General features: G+C 42.1%; 1 protein-coding gene across 9 annotated transcripts in view; it reads right to left on the minus strand.

Moving 5' to 3' along the window:
- Positions 1-346: 346 nt before the first annotated feature.
- Positions 347-19,307, minus strand: part of met (MET proto-oncogene, receptor tyrosine kinase) — a 134,576-nt gene continuing 115,615 nt past the window's right edge. For 7 of the 9 annotated variants that reach the window (XM_068050537.1, XM_068050534.1, XM_068050540.1 and 4 more), the window contains 10 exons: positions 18,047-18,199; positions 15,623-15,776; positions 14,582-14,725; positions 10,177-10,407; positions 8,134-8,214; positions 7,769-7,950; positions 6,382-6,491; positions 2,803-2,968; positions 1,537-1,673; positions 347-1,406 (listed from right to left, as the gene is read on the minus strand). In XM_068050537.1, coding sequence (XP_067906638.1) covers positions 1,196-1,406; positions 1,537-1,673; positions 2,803-2,968; positions 6,382-6,491; positions 7,769-7,950; positions 8,134-8,214; positions 10,177-10,407; positions 14,582-14,725; positions 15,623-15,776; positions 18,047-18,199 — 1,569 coding nt within the window. In that variant the 3' untranslated portion in view covers positions 347-1,195. The remainder of the gene's footprint in view (positions 1,407-1,536; positions 1,674-2,802; positions 2,969-6,381; positions 6,492-7,768; positions 7,951-8,133; positions 8,215-10,176; positions 10,408-14,581; positions 14,726-15,622; positions 15,777-18,046; positions 18,200-19,307) is intronic. The other 2 variants (XM_068050541.1, XM_068050542.1) reach the window with 1 other exon arrangement.

Raw genomic sequence — 19,307 nt, forward strand, 5'->3', positions numbered from 1 at the left:
CAGCCACCAAGACACAATAGTTTGGAATTCCCTCCCTAAACTTCTCCACCTGTTGACCATCTTCTCCTCCAATAAGGCCCACCTCTTTGACCAAAATTGTGGTCACCTTTCTTCTTCTTAGACCGGGAGTCCATTTTTTTCTTTTATGTCTCTAAAAAATGCCTATATCAATGCAAATTTGTTGTTGTTAACTCAAATTTTCTAAACTATATGAAGGATATATACCTGCAATTATTTTTCTGTTTGAACAAAACTACATTTTGTCACTGATACATTTAGCTTCCAAAGAAAGTCACTGAAATATAAGCACTGTGAACTTGTTAAATGTTCAAGTATATTCTCATATTGAAGACAAAGATAAAACAGGTCACAAGTTTGGACAGCCTTTATTGTCTATTATTTACTCAAAAATAAAGACATACTCTTAAGAGTGAAATGTACTGCAAATTTCTCACTTAAATTTATATATACACTTTCAGTAACAAAGCCCCACTTTGATCCAAAATTTAAGGGGTAATTTTAACTTTTATCATTAGGCAATGAAAGTTAAAAGCAGCCCCTTTAATGGTTAATATTCTACAGTTTTGATTTTAATAATTTAATACCTACATGATTCTTTTCAGATACAATTACATTCACCACTGTGATCATTTCAATATCTCACTGTTGCTGGATTCTGTTCAAGAGACTGCAATGCTAGTAATACTGCATAAAAAGTGTTATTTATTAACATAGCTATGCTGCAGATGATGTCAGAAAATAAGAAAAAATGTTAGTTCATAAAAGATTTTTTACGTGTAATAATAAAATGGTCCAATTTTATGTTGCTGTTGACGGTTCCTACTTAAGTAAAAATAAACCTATTAATAAAAAAATAGAACATTTTGTTAATTTTCCAGGATGGAAGTAATTTTGTTTTTTAAATCTATCATAACCTTTATCTCTTACAGTCAACGTCACAACATTGTACAGCAGTAACTACAGATAGGTTTCCCAATAACGACAGACAGTTCCATAGTCTTTAAATGTGATTCATCTCTTTCTATTTCTCTTTGAAGTAATTTAAGATTCAACACATTTTATACTGTTGACACAAGCAGCACATTTTATATAGGGCTCGTCTCTTGTAGCTGCCAGAACAGATTTCCTGCAATTGCCTGCTGATAAAATGTCCTTTACAAAAAACTGCCTTCGATCACACATGAGCATCTCTATCCAAATTATCTTGAGATGAATAAACAGGTGGATAGGGAACTCCAGAGTTTATGTTCACGTAGGTTGTATTTAACTGTATGTAGTGATCCCCAGTAAAAGTGGAAAGAATTGATGATATTTTTGAAACTATTTCAGAGAATGTTGGCCGTGTTTCAAGTTTAGGGTGCCAACATTTTAGCATTACTTCATATCTGCAATGGAAGAACACTGAATAAGGTTTCTATCATGTAAATTATTAACAGAAATATCAGTTCACATGCCTATTGATTTCTGAAATGTAGATTTTAAAATGTCTTATGCTATACTTAATAATTTACTTACAGTGAATCAGGACAGTATTCGGGCTGCAGCAACCTCCTCCCCTGTAGCAGATAAACAGTAACATCAAATGAATCAACATCAGGATAAGGTGGTGCCCCTCGTGTCATCAACTCCCACAGAAGTACTCCGAAAGACCACTGGTGGAAACAAAAAGTACTTTTATTCTCAAAACTAAAGAATCGCTGCAAAAAAAATGAAAATACAATCTAAATATTTTTCAAGAGTTCTAACTGTGATAGATGGGGGGTTTTGGTTGCATTTCTAATAAGTCTATACACAACACCAACTTGCATTTATATGGTGGCTTTAATGTAGTAAAACATCTCAAGGTGCTTCACAGGCACATTATCAAACAAAATCTAACACTGCTTCATGTAATCAGATATTAGGACAGATGTCCAAAAGCCAAGATCTTATTGAATGGCGGAGCAGGCTAGAGGGGTCAAATGGCCTACTTCTGCTCCTAATTCGTATGTTCGTATAGGTTGGTTTTAAGGAGAGAGAGGTGGGGAGGGAATTCCAGAGCTTAGGGCCTAGGCAGTTGAAAACATGGCTGCCAATGGCACAGCAATTGAAATAGGGGATGTGCAAGAGGCCAGAATTGCAGCAGTGCAGAAATCTTGAAGGGCAGTAAGGTTGGAGGAGATGGGGATGGGCAAGGCCATGGAGGACTTTGAAAATTGAGGCATTGGTGGACCAGGAGCCAATGTAGGTCAGCGAAAACAGGAGTGACGGGTGAATATTATAATATCTATCCTTGCATAGGAGTCGGGCTGTCAGTTTAAATTGTAGGTATGATAACTGCTTCCTCAAAGTGAAGAGAATACATATTACAATCTGATATGTGAGAGATCACTTCACTTTGAAGACAATCCACAAGATTGTCCTTCCTTACTGGCTGGATTCATCTCTGCCTAAAGGTTGGACCTCATGTAAAAGCAGCAGTAATTGGGCGGGACTAGCAGCAATTTTATTTTGGACATCTGAGTGAAAACAAGGTGGTAACGAGACAAAAAAGTATCAGTTTCACATTGAGAGTGTCGGAAAGCTAGCTTTCTTTTTTGATATTCTGAAGAATACAATTGGGTCCATTAATCATACTATGCAAGAAGAAAAGCAGTGACTTTTACACTGAATAACCAGAAAAAAATGCTATTTAAATCAGTTCTTCTATTAAGTCACAACTTGGAGGTATAAACATAAATTTTACTGAAAACCGGCTTTAAGTTATTGCTAACATACATGACAAATGATGCAATACATTACCACATCAGACTTTGTCGTGAATTTCTGGGTCTGCAGACTTTCCAAGGCCATCCACTTCACTGGCAGTTTGGCACCATTTTTATTATTAATGCTGTAATACTCCTTCTCATAAATATCTCTTGCAAGCCCAAAATCAGCAACTTTCACGGTATAGTTTTCATCCAGCCTACAGTACAAATGTTATAGGGTTTTTCCAAATAAGTGAATGGAGTAATATATTACAGTGACACTAGTACACAGGATTAATGCTTTAGTAAGCCTCTTTTACTTTAACTTTCCTTGGAAACAAATGATAACATTTGCAGAACTTCTAGTCTATGTAGTGTGTTGTATTGTAGTAGGAAGTAGATTTGTTCCATGAACAGTGAGCTCCTGATATAGAGTGAAGACCAGACACTTGCCAGAGGGAGGGAGGGAAAAATGTGTGGGCCTAATCATTACAAGCTGTCCTCATAAACAAATTAGCAGCCAACACAGACTTGCACAAGTCTGACAGCGAGTTGCTTGTCTGTCTTCTAGTTAAAGATGATGTACAACTCAGAAATGGGAGTGAGCTGGAAAATAGAATTTATCACTGCCCATAACAAAAGCACCAATATTTCTCCTCAAGCAGACAAAGAATTAAGATTTAAGACCAGAATCTAAATCCTGTTCTGAATGGCTGAATTAAATATGTCACCAGTGCAAAGACTTAGTTCTTAATAATGAAAAAGCATGAATTATGAATGCTAAATGGAGAAAAGTGTGGAGATGCTGTTATTTGTGGGGATAACAGTGCTGCAAGTGAAAATTTCATCTTACCCCTTGATACGGTGCTAAGCAGATAAAATCAAAAATCTTTTCCTGTGACATTGTTGGTTTTTGCAGAGATTATGAAGGGGAAATGAACCCATTAGTTATAACTGGTATATTCAAACCCATAGATCATATTCCACTGAATACCACCAAAGTTTATAGCAATCTGCTGTTATATGGCACAGTTTGGCTAACTTGTATAGCAAGTTTAATGTAGAAAATATCTCGAGGCCCATCAGGGAGGGCAAATGGACACCAGGTAGTAGTGGAAGAATTAGGGAAAATGAACATGTTGCAAAGATAGATTTTGAGGAGGCTTTCAAAGGTGCGTAGAAAAGTAATAAGACAAGAGTGGTTGAAGGGGGAAGTTCTAGCGAGTAAGGAGAGAAATGGCTGAAGGTTCTGCCATCAGTGATGGTGCTGGGGAAGAGTTATACAGGAGGCCAAAGTCAGAAGACCAAACAACATGGGCTGGTATAAAAACAAGAAATGCTGGAACCACTCAGCAGGTCTGGCAGCATCTGTGGAAAGAGAAGCAGAGTTAACGTTTCGGGTCAGTGACCCTTCTTCGGAACTGACAAATATTAAAAATGTCACAGGTTATAAAGCAAGTGAGGTGGGGGTGGGGCAAGAGATAACAAAGGAGAAGGTGTAGATTGGACAAGGCCACATCGCTGACCAAGGTCATGGAGCAAAGGCAAACAATATGTTAATGGTGTGTTGAAAGACAAAGCATTAGTACAGAAAAGGTGTTAACGGACTGAATATTGAACAGCAGCAAGTGCAAACATGAAAAAAAACACAGTGGGTAAGCAAACTGAACAAACTAAGATGAAATTAAATAAATGCAAAAAAAGGTTGAAAAAAATGTAAAAAAGAAAAATGAAAAAACAACTAAAAATGAAAGTAAAATGGGGGGCTGTCATGCTCTGAAATTATTGAACACAATGTTCAGTCCGGCAGGCTGTAGTGTGCCTAATCGGTAGATGAGATGCTGTTCCTCGAGCTTGCGTTGATGTTCACTGGAACACTGCAGCAATCCCAGGACAGAGATGTGAGCATGAGCATTGTTATCTCTTGCCCCACCCCCACCTCACTTGCTTATAACCTGAGACATTTTTAATATTTGTCAGTTCCGAAGAAGGGTCACTGACCCGAAACGTTAACTCTGCTTCTCTTTCCACAGATGCTGCCAGACCTGCTGAGTGGTTCCAGCATTTCTTGTTTTTATTTCAGATTTCCAGCATCCGCAGTATTTTGCTTTTATATTAACATGGGCTGGTATTTAGGGCTGGAGAAAGTTGCAGAAGTCGGGTAGAGCAAGGAGGCTCCTGTAAATAAGGACAAGAATTTTGCACTAAATGCAAGTGGGACAGGGAGCCAATGGAGAATAGTGAGGCAAGGGTGGAGGCAGATAATGTAGAGGAAGAACTAAGCATTCTGTGGGGGAGAGATTGCGATTCATTTATTGGGGCCAAAAACATGAGCCAAAGTCAAATTTAGCAGTTCGACATTCCATGGTGGAAGAGTGCACCACGCCATGGTGGTCCGAGTGATCAATAGGTATCCTTGTTAATTGTATATTATTGTGTTTAATTGTATGCAGGTGGAGGGCATTAACTGGGGTTTCACTTGAACACATATAAAGAGATTGTCATGCAGACCCCCACCTGCCAAGAATGAGGCATATTAATTTTGTCATATGAACATTGATTTTAAACTGTTGCTGGAATGAAGAAAGGACTTGTTAAAAAAATCACCAGAGACCTGGCTGGAAAAATATTCGCATACTAACAGACAGTGTTTGGAGAGACAAGGACTATTCTCTGGTCCACTTAACCCAAAATGGAAGACACTGAAGGTAAGGAAGCTCACATTCCAGGATGACTGCTAAAATGACAGAATCCACAAACAGAAGGTCTCAAACCAGCTAGTCACATGAATTGTGCCACGGAGAAAGGAAAGCTAGTTGAAACTGAAGCTGGAGCAAGGAAGCCTCTCTCTCTTGCTTTCTCCCATGCCACTGGACCCAAGGAAGACACGTAAACCTCAAGACAGAAAAGACTCTGACCTCGAAACAAGTTGAAGCAGCACTGGGCCCCATTGAACTGCAAGTCTGACCGGCAACCAGAGACTTCACAGCAACCTCAAAGGACAGTAAAATAGAAACCCATCTATTGCCTCAAACTTTTCCCCTTTATTCTTTTCTACTTTTCTGTCTCTATCTGCATGTGTGTTTATTGCGTATGCATGCTAACGTAGTCCCGTCGCATATTCATAGTCGTTAACCGGGTTAGAGTTTAAGATTAATAAACTTCCACCTTTCTTGTTTAAATCTAAGGAAACCTGTTTGATTTCTTTGCCTTACAATTGGAGCTGTTAACAAGGAATCACTAAGGGGGAGCTAAAACATGGTGTTTAAAAATTAAACTCTGTTACGGGTAAACCAGGCAAAGGCTGAGAGGGAACCCTGGACCCCTTCTCACCTGGTCGTAACAAATTACTTATTGAAATTGTGGCAAGTAGAGTTAGGAGGTGTATTCTTGTAATGTTTAACTCTGTAAATAAATGTAAGACTGAGTAAAGATTGGCTCCAGTACTACCTCCTTCACCATCTGGCTATCTGAATTATAACATGCCTGGTGGCTGCCTACAAGTGCAGGCATCAATTAAATATGACAACTCTTGTAACAATGCAGTTCAAATTTCAGCATGTAATTTAAGTGCTATACATACAAAGAAAAATGCACTCTACATTTCTGTTAATTTCAACTTCATACTCACATGCAGTTTCTTGCTGCAAGATCTCGGTGAACAAACTTTTTACTTGCAAGGTATTCCATTCCTTTTGCAACATGAAGTCCAAAATTAATGAGATCCTTTACCGTTGGATTCTGTGATAAAGATACAATTATCAGGGTTTCAAGGTGTTAGCTTGGATCAGTTGGTAGCATTCTCACCTCTGGCTAACTGCAATTATGACTTGAGTATATAATCTAAACTGGCATTTGAACCCAATATGCACAAAGTCTAAGATGACACTTTTTTCTTCTGGATTTCTATTCTTCCCTTAACCAACACTACCAAAAACAAATAAATGGCTTGTGGGACCATGCTGTGTGCACGTTGGCTGTCACATTTGCCTACATAACAACAGTTATTGAACATCTGAGGTGATCCAAGGGTTGCGAAACACTTTGCGATGTCTTGCTAATGACCTGGATTTTACGTTCTGCAGCTGCTGACCTTAGAGAAAACTGCTTACAAAGATATAGCGATCTTTGTAGCACAGATTTCCCCTTTCCCAATGTTAATTAGAATCTGGCGCCAAGTCAAGGGGATCTCCCGGCATCCAGCAACAGTGATGTCATCTTGTAGGGTAAGCAGCCAATCACATTGAAAAATTTTCACAGCCAGCTCACTTGGAAGTAAAATGTACTGACTATCCTTCAAATTTTATGTAAATTTACGGAAAATGAAATAAAGATTGGTTCATACACATTAGAAGCTAAAATATAATCAACAAACTAGGTGGGACTATGTGAGTTGCTCTTGCAGAGAGTTGGCATGGAGACGATGGGCTGAATGGCCTCCTTCTATGCTGTAAATGTTCTATGATTCTATGGAATTTTTATAATAGAACAATTTGACATTACACAAATATAAAATTAGTTTTTCTGGAGCAAAGAGCAGCAGTAGTAACAGCTTAGTGTGCTGTTAAAAATCCAGTTACATGTCATTAACATGCCGTAACTTTTTCAGGGGGTTTTAATAGTGATATTACAGTGTAAAAGGGGATGTTCTAATCAGTTCAGTGATTTCTAAAGGATTGTCGTCTGAGGGGACTTCAATAGCGCACCCTGAGGAGGAGCAGGGAATCACAGACAGCAAGTTCCACATTTCCGTGCAATTGCAGATGCCAGAAGTTGCTGTCAGTTTCACAGGGTAATGATGGCAGTCTCACCATTATTATAAGCACAAAATCTGGGCCAATATGTAAAATATTATATATAAATGCATACTTTTTCTTTATTTAAAGAAAAATAAGTGACATGTCTTGTTAGAATGGACATGGTGTAGTCTAGACAAATCCGATCTAAACTGATAAACCTGCTATATATATTTTGTTCAAACTCTCCCTATAGCATTACTCAGCTGTGATTTTACTTACGTGACATTCTTCTCTGATAAAGTTCCGTAAGTCACCATGCTTCATATATGGCAGTACTACCAGAGGGGATCCTTGATTAGGAAGACAGATTCCAAGCAGAGAGAGAACATTGGTGTGTTTGAAATCTTTCATTATTAATCCTTCCTTCAGGAATTGGGTTACTTGTTCTAAGCAAGTGATTCCTGTGCAAGCAGATATGGCATAATCAACACATCACTTATTGTTCTTGTGCACCTTCACATTGCATAGCTTACAGGAAGTCTGATCTGTATCTGATTCAAAATACATTTTTCAGGAATGTTTTGCACAGGAAGCAACTTAACAAAATAATAAATAATTTTAAAACTAATGTCTTATTTACTTACTGTTCAAACACTTCACTGCACAATGTATACTCTTCCCATCTTGGGCTAAGAGTGTTCCATGGAATACGCACCCAAAATGGCCTATTAAATTTTGAGACATTAACAAAAGAAAAACAAAATGAGACCTTAAGCAGAAAACGGAGATTGGTTATGAACGTAACTCATTGTGGAAATACGTACAGAGGAAAGGTCAATCTGAACAGCAGCCACAGCTAGATGCAACTATTCATTTACGTCCTGTTTGAACCCTAACAAATTATTATGGGGATGATTTTTGCCACCTTACTGTCCTGTTTGTGCCCAACAACGGGGCAGTAGGAGGCATAAAATAGCTTGGGGGTTTGTCCTGCCCAGTTTGTGCTTGTCGATGTTGCTGGATTTTATGGTGCAGGTGTTGCTGTTGGAGGGGGGTGGTGGTCCAGAGCTTTGGCCTGGAACAGGCTGAAGCCTCATGAATAATTACAAACCAGGGTCACATGTCTTCCGAAAGGCACTGATTTCCTGACCTTTACACCTGACTAATGGCATTTGTTGCCACAAACCATAAGCAGTAGAATATGTTAGGAGGCCTCTGAAAACAATATTTAAAAGGATTCTCAGCTGCCATCAGGGTAAAGCTGCCTGGAGCTACTGAAACATTTTCATGCATTAGCTTGTGGGTCATTTGTTCTTAAAATTACCATTTTGTAAAATAAAAGCTGCTATTTAGGCTCAGGACGAAAGGGGTTTTAACAATGCAATTGTATCATCATAGTGGTACTTCTAGGACATCTAAGAGGATGATAAGGAAGAGGAGAAGGAAGATGGAGGAGTGGGATGGGAAGGTGAGGATAGGAGGAAGGAGGAGGTGAAAGGAGGAGAAGGATGATGGGAAGGAGGGGAAGGAACAAGGAGCAAGAGGTGAAAGAAGGAGGTGCAAGGAAGAGGAAGATGAAAATACATGCTCAAAGAAACCCTTACCTTCTCAAGAAAAGAGTAAGAGAGTTTATGAGCCCATGGGAACATCACTGTAGTTCTCTTGGGAACAATATATGAGGGAGCTTTGTTTCTCCAGGAAGGTAGTGACAGGATAGTGTCATGTTCTACAAGAAGCCCTGCAGCCAACAGCCACAGGCTAGTACAGCATTTCTGGTTGTAGTTAAGATCACTGCAGCCTTTAACTTCTTTCCTCTAAGTCGCCACAAGGATATCATTAATACCAGCTAATCTTTCATCCATGCTTGTGTTAAACAAATGACTAATACCTTATTTGCTACAGTGAACAGACTAAGCATTTTTCCGATGGACATCTGAGACCAGGATAGGGCTTTGGGATTTGTATGCAAAACAGAATTCTCTTAGATGAAAGGCCTCATTGACTGCATGTGGCTTTGGGGACTCCTTCACATTATGCTGCTGCTGTTCTGAATCCCTAAAGGGGATCGATCGATTACTGCTGAGGCTGCAGAAATTTGCTTTCTTTGGAGCTTTGACATTTTTCTTGTGCAGAAAGACTTCAGCCCAGGAATGGCTTTCGGGGTCCACCATCAGAGTGACTAGAGTTGACCTGGACTTCCACCGACATGACAGGGCAGGGGAGCCACAGAAGTGCCCTTACAAGTACAGGCTACCAGCCCTCACCATTGAAATGACCCCGTCCTTGGGATTTTGGACAGGGTTTGCATTTTTCCAACCATGAATAAGGAGCCCTGGGAACTCAGTCTTAATATTTGCTCTTCTGTTTAATGCTGTACCAAGCATTTCTAAGCGTTGATGACAATTAACAAGACAAGGGTCAATGATCCTATAGTTTTGGGCTCTGCTGATGGCTCACTAGTTAAATGCAACACTTGTCACAGTATTTAGTCACACCAGAAAAATCCTATGATAAATTAATAGACCTCTACCAGCATGTCATAAACCCATCATTTAAGCGATTTGGTAGTTCCTTATCTTACAAAGAAATAATAGTCTCAAGACAAGTCTAAAGATATTTAACTATTCCAAGATGAGCTGCTTCCTTTGTGTCCTAGATTTTATAGCAGAAAATGTTTGGAAACTTGCCTCTTCCAATCACCTCTGTGGTGTGCATTGTGAGCTCATCAGCACTGATAACCATGTGCTGCACTTCTTTCAATAGTTCAGAATCCAAGTTGTAGAAGTTGATGTTCACATCATTTTGAAGCAATGGTATGGCTGAATTCGAGTCTCTTCTCGATAATATACAAGTAAGATCCGAATGAGAAAATTGGTCTTGTCTGTGTGATGCTATTTGTGCCAAATTCTGAAATGGATCTATTAATTAAAAAAAGGAATACATTTATTTTCAACTGAAAGAGTCTTTTATGGTTAAACAGGTTGTTCAAAATGAAAAGAAGCACTGTGATTTCTGATGACACACACTGCTGTTTTCCTCCTAAGTTCAGGGAGCACTTCATCCTCCCATCCTCACTCTAACAATGGGCAGCAGAGACATAGGGATGAATTTTATGCTCTCCCCTGTGGGAAATTTTGTCTGTGGTGGGAAGGCCAGTGAATGGCCATAGACTACAGCTTCTGTCACCTATATCAACTACAGATAGCTGAACGAATTTCAGGAGTGAGGTTGCTTTGAAGATGCAGTTAATATTGTATGCCAATTCCTTTCAACATTATCCTTTGTGAAGACAATTTACAAGTGTTTATTACTTACTGCTAGTCTTTTAATTGTTCCTTCCAAAACTAAATCTTGAAAATGAGAAACTCTATGGACATAGAATCATAGAATAGTACCATAGGAGGCCACTTGGCCCATTGAGTCTGCATCAGCTCTTTCAATGAGTAATCCAGTTAGTCCCACAGCATTGGCTCATTCCCTATATCCCTGCAATTTTTTTCGTTCATGTATTTATCCAATTCCCTTTTGAAGGCTACTACTGAATCTATATCTATCACTCTATCAGGCAGTGCATTCCTAATCCTAACGTCTCATTGCATAAACGATGTTTCCTCATGTCACCTCTGGTTCTTTTACCAATCACCTTAAATCTGTGCTCTCTGGCTATAGACCCTTCAGCCATTGGAAACAGTTTATCTTTTTTTTTACGCTATTTCAACTCTTTATGATTTTAAACACCTCTATAAAATCTCTTAGCCTTCTCTGCTCTAAGGAGAATGACCCACGCTTCTCCAGTTGACCCAGCTCGCCACAAATAACACTGAAAAATTATGTGCACTTAAGAATGCCCAGATACTTCAACACACCTCAAAATTAAAGACAATTTTGGTTATTGGTCAGTTGGGTAACCCATTTTATTTTGGCAAAGCAGGTCTCACTGACCAGACGCTTTTCTAGAAGTGGGCAGTGTACTAAGTAGTAAATAAGCAGAAGAATTATTGCAATGTCAAAATGGTATATCACACCTACTGTTAACTGTTAGCTTAAAGAAAATGGAATGGCGAGTGATGGGGAATTACAGTATGGAGCTGAGCATACAAATCGAGAAGATTCCTGGTTCAATTCTAGGTCGATACTGAGTTTGTTGATCTGAGATTTTTAAAAAATTCATTCATGGGATGTGAGCGTCGCTGGCTATGCCAGTATTTATTGCCCATTTCTAATCGCCATTGAGAAGGTGGTAGTGAGCTGCCTTCTTGAACCACAGCAGTCCATGTGGGGTAGGTACACCCACCATACTATTAGGAAGGGAGTTCCAGGATTTTGATCCAGCGACGGTGAAGGAATGGCAATATGCTTCCAAGTCAGGATGGTGTGTGGCTTGGAGGGGAACTTGCAGTTGGTGGTGTTCCCATGCATTTGCTGCCCTTGTCCTTCCAGGTGGTAGAGGTCGCGGGTTTGGAAGGTGCTGTCTAAGGATTCTTGGTGCATTGCTGCAGCGCATCTTGTAGATGTAGATGGTACACACTGCTGCCACTGTGTGTCGGTGGTGGAGGGAGTGAATGTTTGTGGATGGGGTGCCAATCAAACAGTGTCCTGGATGTTGTCGAGCTTCTTGAGTGTTGTTGGAGCTGCACCCATCCAGGCAAGTGGAGAGTATTCCATCATACTTCTGACTTGTGCCTTGTAGATGATGGACAGGCTTTAGGGAGTCAGGAGGTGAGTTACTTGGTGCAGGATTCCTAGCATCTTACCTGCTCTTGTAGCCACAGTGTTTATATGGCTACTCCAGTTCCGTTTCTGGTCAATGGTGACCCCCAGGATGTTGATAGTGGGTGGAGTCAGCGATCATAATGCCATTGAATGTCAAGGGGAGATGGTTAGATTCTCTCTTGTTGATCATTGCCTGGCATTTGTGTGGCACGAATGTTACTTATCAGCCCAAGCCTGGATATTGTCCTGGTCTTGCTGCATTTCTACATGGACTGCTTCAGTAACTGAGGAGTCATGAATGGTGCTGAACATTATGCAATCAGTGAACATCCCCACTTCTGACCTTATGAATGAAGGAAGATCATCGATAAAAATGGTTGGGCCCAGTACACTACCCTGACGAGCTGCTGCAGGGATATCCTGGAGCTGAGCTGATTGACCTCCAACAACCACAACCATCTTCCTTTGCGCTAGGTACGACTCCAACCAATGGAGAGTTTTCCCCCGATTCCCATTGACTCCAGTTTTGCTAGGGCTCCTTGAGGACATACTCGGTCAAATGCTGCCTTGATGTCAAGGGAAGTCACTCTCACTTCACCTCTTGAGTTCAGCTCTTTTGTCCATGCTTGGACAGAGGCTGTAGTAAGGTCAGGAGCCGAGTGGCCCTAGCGGAACCAAACTGATCATCGCTGAGCAGGTTATTGCTAAGCAAGTGCCGCTTGATAGCACTGTTGACGACACCCTCCATCACTTTACTGATGATTGCAAGTAGACTGATGGGGCGGTAATTGGCCAGATTGGACTTGTCCAGCTTTTTGTGCACAGGACATAACTGGGCAATTTTCCACATTGCCGGGCAGATGCCAGTGTTGTAGCTGTACTGGAGCAGCTTGGCTAGGGGCACAAGATGATCTGGAGCACAGGTCTTCAGTACTATTGCCGGAATGTTGTCAGTGCCCATAGCCTTTGCAGTATCCAGTGCCTTCAGTTGGTTCTTGATATCACGCAGAGTGAATTGAATTGGCCGAAGTCTGGCATCTGTGATGCTGGGGACTTCAGGAGGAGGCCGAGATGGATCGTCAACTCGGCTCTTCTGGCTGAAGATTGTTGCAAATGCTTCAGCCTTATCTTTTGCACTGATGTGCTGGGCTCCCCCATCATTGAGGATAGGGATATTTGTGGAGCCACCTCCTCCAGTTAGTTTAATTGTCCACCACAATTCATGACTGGATGTGGCAGGACTGCAGAGCTTAGATCTGATCCATTGGTAATGGGATTGCTTAGCTATGTCTATCGCAAGCTGCTTACGCTGTTTGGCATGCAAGTAGTCCTGGCTTGTAGCTTCACCAGGTTGACACCTCATTTTGAGGTATGCCTGGTGCTGCTACTGGCATAACCTCCTGCACTCTTCATTGAGCAAGGGTTGATTCCCCGACTTGATGGTAATGGCAGAGTGGGAGATATGCCAGGCCATGAGGCTACAGATTGTGGTTGAGTACAATTCTGCTGCTGCTGATGGCCCACAGAGCCTCATGGATGCCCAGTTTTGCACTGCTAGGTCTGTTCAAAATCTATCCCATTTAGCACGGTGGTCGTGCCACACAACACAATGGAGGGTATCCTCAATGTGAAGACGGGACTTTGTCTCCACAAGGACTGTGCGGTGGTCACTCCTACCAATACTGCCATGGACAGATGCATCTGTGGCAGGCAGATTGGCGAGGATGAGGTCAAGTATGTTTTCCCTCTTGTTGGTTCCCTCACCACCTGCCGCATACCCAGTCTGGCAGATACGTCCTTTAGCACTCGGCCAGCTTGACTAGTCTGTGGGACAGCTCTCCAACTTTGAAACCAGCCCCCAGATGTTAGTAAGGAGGACCTTGCAGGGTCGAAAGGGCTGGGTTTGCCGTGGTCGTTTCTGGTGCCTAGGACGATGCCGGGTGGTCCATCCAGTTTCATTCTTCATTGACTTTGTTGCAGTTAGATACAATTGAGTGGCTTGCTTGGCCATTTCACGGGCATTTAAGAGTCAACCACATTGCTGAGGGTCTGGAGGGGTGGTGGGAGTGCTATGATTTACCTCAGTGTCTTCGAGCAGGGGTAATCAACACAAATGATATCCAGTGACCCTTGCTCCACTTGTTCGAAAATTAGATGAAGAAAGGGATTTGGCTGCAGGGTCAAATAATCTTGCAACATTCTGGCTTACGAAATGTAGAATGGCCATTTGGGTGAGGTATCGGAGAACGACCGGCAGCAGTGGAAACACCACCCAGAAAGATGTAGTGGCTTCAGGAGGAAAGGGGCGAAAATTGCAGAAACATGTGTTTTCAAAATTGAATGAAGCTATAGGCCACTTAATAATGAAACCGTCCATACCTTCTTGAAGAGTTGTTCGATAGTCAGAGGAGTCATGAGAGATCATTTCTGCAGTTATACTGTTTCGTGCTCTTGTATTCACAAGCCTATCCAGGTGCAGAGTATGCGTTCTTCCATCATACCGCACTTCATCTGGGTTTAGATCTTTTAATGAAGCAAGGTAAGTTTACAGAATGCACATGAGAAAGCTGCAACTTGAATTAACACCAAAATATCATTAAGAACACTGGACCGGATTTTGCAGTTGTAATGATGGCGAAATTGTCAGTGTTCGCTGTCATTACAACTGTGAAACTGACCGCAACAACTGTCATCCGCGCATGTGCAGTTAAACGTGGAAATTGAGAAATTGCTGCCAGTGATTTCCTGCTCCTCCACAGGGTCCGCAGTTGCAGTCCCTGGACAGAAATCCTATAGAAATCACTGAATTGACGAGAACCTCCCCTTTTACGCTGTAATATCATTTTTAAAACCCCCCCCCGAAAAAGTTACGCCTTGACAGTGAGGCGTAACCCGGTTTTCAACGGTATACTAAGTAATAACTACGGCTGAACATCCACTCTGGCCCTGGGAAACTAATTTTATTTTTGTGTCATTCAAATTTTTCCATCAAGATAAAAATTCCATAGTTCTTTTTAATAAAATAAACATTATTTTTTAAAGTTTATGATATTTCAGCTTCTAATGTATATGTCCCAATTTTTATTTTGCTCTCTGTAAAATTCATATAAAAAGTGCATAATCAGTGCATTTTACTTCCTGGTTTACTTTCTGTGAGAATTATTCAAGGTGAGTAGCTGCTTACTTTGCTTGATAACATTGCTGCTGCTGGATGCCTGGAGATGCAGATTCAAACTAATATCAGGAAAGTAAAAATCTATGCTGCAAAGATTGCTAGATTTTTGTGGGCAGCTTTCTTTGAGGTCAGTGGTGAAGACTGCAAAATCCAGCCCCGTGTAATTTGTAGAATTAGAGATTGCTGCTTTCACTAAAATAGTTTGATAATATTTTACAGACATAGTTTATCAAAAAGCGCTGTACCTTTCATCTGTTTCTTTCTGTATCTCCAAACAAGTACTCCAACCAGCAAAAGAAGCAGCAGTATTACCACAACTCCACCAACAAGTGTCATAAAGTTTTTATTTTCAAGGATGATTACTTTGCCCAGATAAATTGATGAATTGGCATTTTTCCACTGAAAGGAAACAAATACATTAACCAAGTAGTTAAACACTAGAATTTTGTGGAAAATAGATAATCACTGCCACTTCTTATTGATTTAACACCAAATTGCCTGAAAAATTTAATTTCACATGATATTTCAAGAAAAGCAATTAAATGATATTGTGACAACTTCTACCTCCCACACTAACCTCCTCCTTTATATTCTTTCCTTGTATTCTTAGTTGCTGCAGTGGTCACTCACAGAGTGGTAAAATCCCAAAGCCACCACCAGCAGTCTTTGAATAATTTACCCAGTTGGTCATTCTTCACGCGTGCATTCTGCATAGTAAGTGCTGGCAAGTTACTTTGCCGTAGAGGGAGGGAGCAGAGAGGTGCAAATTACTGTTGAATGTGACCCCATAATCGTGCAACATCTACTCCTGTGCACTGTCCAGCAGACGTCACTGAACAGTTGGCATTTTGTGAGAATTAATACTCTAGTTAATGGAAGCCCAAATGGAGCCAAGCCCACACTTAGTGGGCGTAACGACCTGCACTCAATCACTACATTGGGCAATTTCAGAGGGACAAGCAGCAAGCTCACAAAGGCCCAAGATAAGTAAGTATCTTTCTCCCAAATAAGGCCAGCAAAACAACCATCAGTGCTCAGGCTACTGCCTAGCAATGGGCCTGTGCCGGGGAATGTCAGATCTATGCGGATGAGTTGAACGCAGATATGGGGCATGTAGCTGGGAAGGTGGCGCCACCATCCCACCGATTTTATGGTCTCCCTACCTCCAAACCCACCATAGGGAGAGCATGAAATTCCACCCATTAACTCTGTTTCTCTCTCCACAGATGCTGCCAGACCTAATGAGTATTTCCAGCACTTTGTTTTTATTTCAGATTTCCAGCATCCGCAGTATTTTGCTTTTACAATAGGCTGAAGTTTTGAACTACAATTAAAATTGGAATAAGTCTGTTGTTTGGGGGAATTAGAGACTTTGGAAACCTTCATGAACAGGAGGCAGAGGACCAGGCATATCATGGAGGTCCTTGCAGTAGGGGCTTGCAGAAAAAGGCAAACAACTTCAGTGCTGGGAGAGGCTGGTGATGCCAAGGCTGGAATCTGCAATCAGGGTGGGAGGTTTAGAGGCTGCGGCAAATTAGCAGAAATTCAATGGTTTTGAAAAGTTGTTGTGAGAATTAATGCCAAAATCGTAATTCTGACACTAGGTAAGAAACAAGAATGCCGCCGATTTGCATTTTAAAATATTTTCAGGTGAATATTTGCTTCAACAAGCTTATGTCCATCTGAAATGCAGACAGATGGTGTGTGAGTATATAATCCAGATTTCAAGTAAGGTTTTGGAAACAAAGTGCATTGAAAGTCACATTAATAGGCTAATTTTTTTCATGACTCTTGTCAGTTTCTATTTACCAGTTTTTGCTCACCATGGTCAAGCATGCAGATCAAGATTCTACACACTGGGCTGAATTTCCCCAGCCCATGGGAGGGGGTCTGGGAGGTAGGAGGGCTGGCAATATGGCAGAGGAAGGTGTCAGGAGGGGAGCCCAATGCCTTCCCACCACTGGCAATATGATATAGCGGCAGGAAATGTGGCAAAATGATTGCCTGCCTGGCAGCCAATTGAACCAGTTATGTGGCCAGTTAAGGGCCACTTCCTGCCTGCGTGGGCATTTTGCCCACATTGAGAGGGCCATGTGCGGCGACCATCAGGTGAAGCATGGCAGCTTATCAGTGGGTTCTGGGGAGCAGAATGGAAGGGAGCCCTAGGGGGAACAGTCGCCCTTGCAGCTTTGGTGCCGCTGGTGCACCACGAATCCCTCCTCACCCTCCCCCTATCGCCAGGGCCTGCCTCGCCCTGGCTTCCCCCAACCAAACACATCTGTCTTTGAAGGCGCCCCACCATTGAGGCGCCCTCTTGCTGGAGCTGCAGCCACAGCACTGGCCACTGGTAGTGGTGGCGCTGCTGAGTCTGTTGATCTGCTGGCCCTGTGATTGGACCGGCATCCTTTGGGGGTGCATCGCCATCCTGAGTTGGATGGCAGACCTGGCAGCAGCTTCTTAATTGGCTGCCACTGGCAATATGCCGCACCAGGGTCCTGCCACCAGCCAAAGTGGGGTCGGCTCCTGCTTTCAGCCTCGGCAGCAGGATTTCACATCACTGAGAAATTTCACCCCTATATAAATATCTAGAGAGTACATTTTCAGTCATATGATCATCATATGGTCACATATAATGTAATCATGCAAAATTTGAACATAAAATCTCTTACCTCTACATCTAATTCATTTCTTGAAGACAAAAGATCCTGAGGTATGACACAAATTAAGGTATTTGGTTTCAGGTGTATATGCTCACAGCTTTGGTTTCCAATTGTCAGGATTTTACCATCAACAGCTTCAGGCTTAATCTGTGCTCCTTGAAACTTAAAACAAAACATTTATAAAGTAAGCTGGTAGTGTCATTGCAATCATCCTTAATTATCATGAAATTATAAAAACAAACCCTTCAGAAAGGCAAGTGTCATCACAATAAAATTAACTGACTTCTTGACAAAATGGAATAAGTGCAATGGCATGGATGGAGGTATGATAGTTGCTGGTTTCTGGAGCTGAAGGACAATAGAAAGTTTGAGCACTGATGCCCTGCACAATGGAACCCTGTGGGCTGAATTTTACCCTCGGCAGACAGGAGCCGTCCACCGAGTGAAAAGTCAGTGGCGAACCCGTCTTCGCCTTGGTCTGGGGATCCGGTCCACATTTTACTGTCACAGGCCCTTAATTGAAGCAGGAAGTCTCGCCTAATGGAGCTGCTGGCCAATCAGCTTTTTATGGTTCAGTCCATAAAAAGGGGGAGAAGGGTTCACATGCATAAATGTATAGGACTGAATTTTATGCCCCAGTGGTGGCCACTGCTGGGACTGCAACCCAGTCATTGGAACGAAGATGAAGGATGGCCCCAGAACGAAGGTAAGTTTTTGTAGCCTCGCCAGGGGTGATCGGTCAGGCCCCGGCAAGGGAACGGTTGTCGATTGGGGGGATGGGGGCTGTGTTGGGGGTGATTGGGGCATCGGGGGCGGCCCTCCATCGGGCACAGGGTGCCTGATCATGAGGCCCCCCCCCAAGGCCGTCTCGGGCCTGGGCCGCCTGAACGGCCAAGGGTAAAATACTCTTGGCGGCGGGCAGAGGCCCTTAAGTGGCCGTTAACTAGCCACTTAAGGGGCTTGATTGGCCTGGGGCGGGTGAGCCATTTTACGCTGCCGCTGTCCTACATAAAGTGGCGGTGGAGGCGGGAGCGGGTCGGGAAGGGCCCCCAGAACCTCCTGCTCCATTTTAGGTCCCTCCTCCCTGCCAACTTCCCGCTCTTTGCGGGGGGGCATAAAATTCAGTCCTGTACGTTTATGCATGTGAACCCTCCTCCCCCTTTTTACGGACTGATCCATTTCAGTTGTGCAAACATAGGGATATACCTAGCACAAGTCCGCTGCTTGTCACAGGGAGGGAAACCAATATTTGTGGAAGAATTGCACTAAT

Source organism: Heterodontus francisci, chromosome 18 (genome assembly GCF_036365525.1).
Source record: "Heterodontus francisci isolate sHetFra1 chromosome 18, sHetFra1.hap1, whole genome shotgun sequence".
Taxonomy (NCBI): domain Eukaryota; kingdom Metazoa; phylum Chordata; class Chondrichthyes; order Heterodontiformes; family Heterodontidae; genus Heterodontus; species Heterodontus francisci.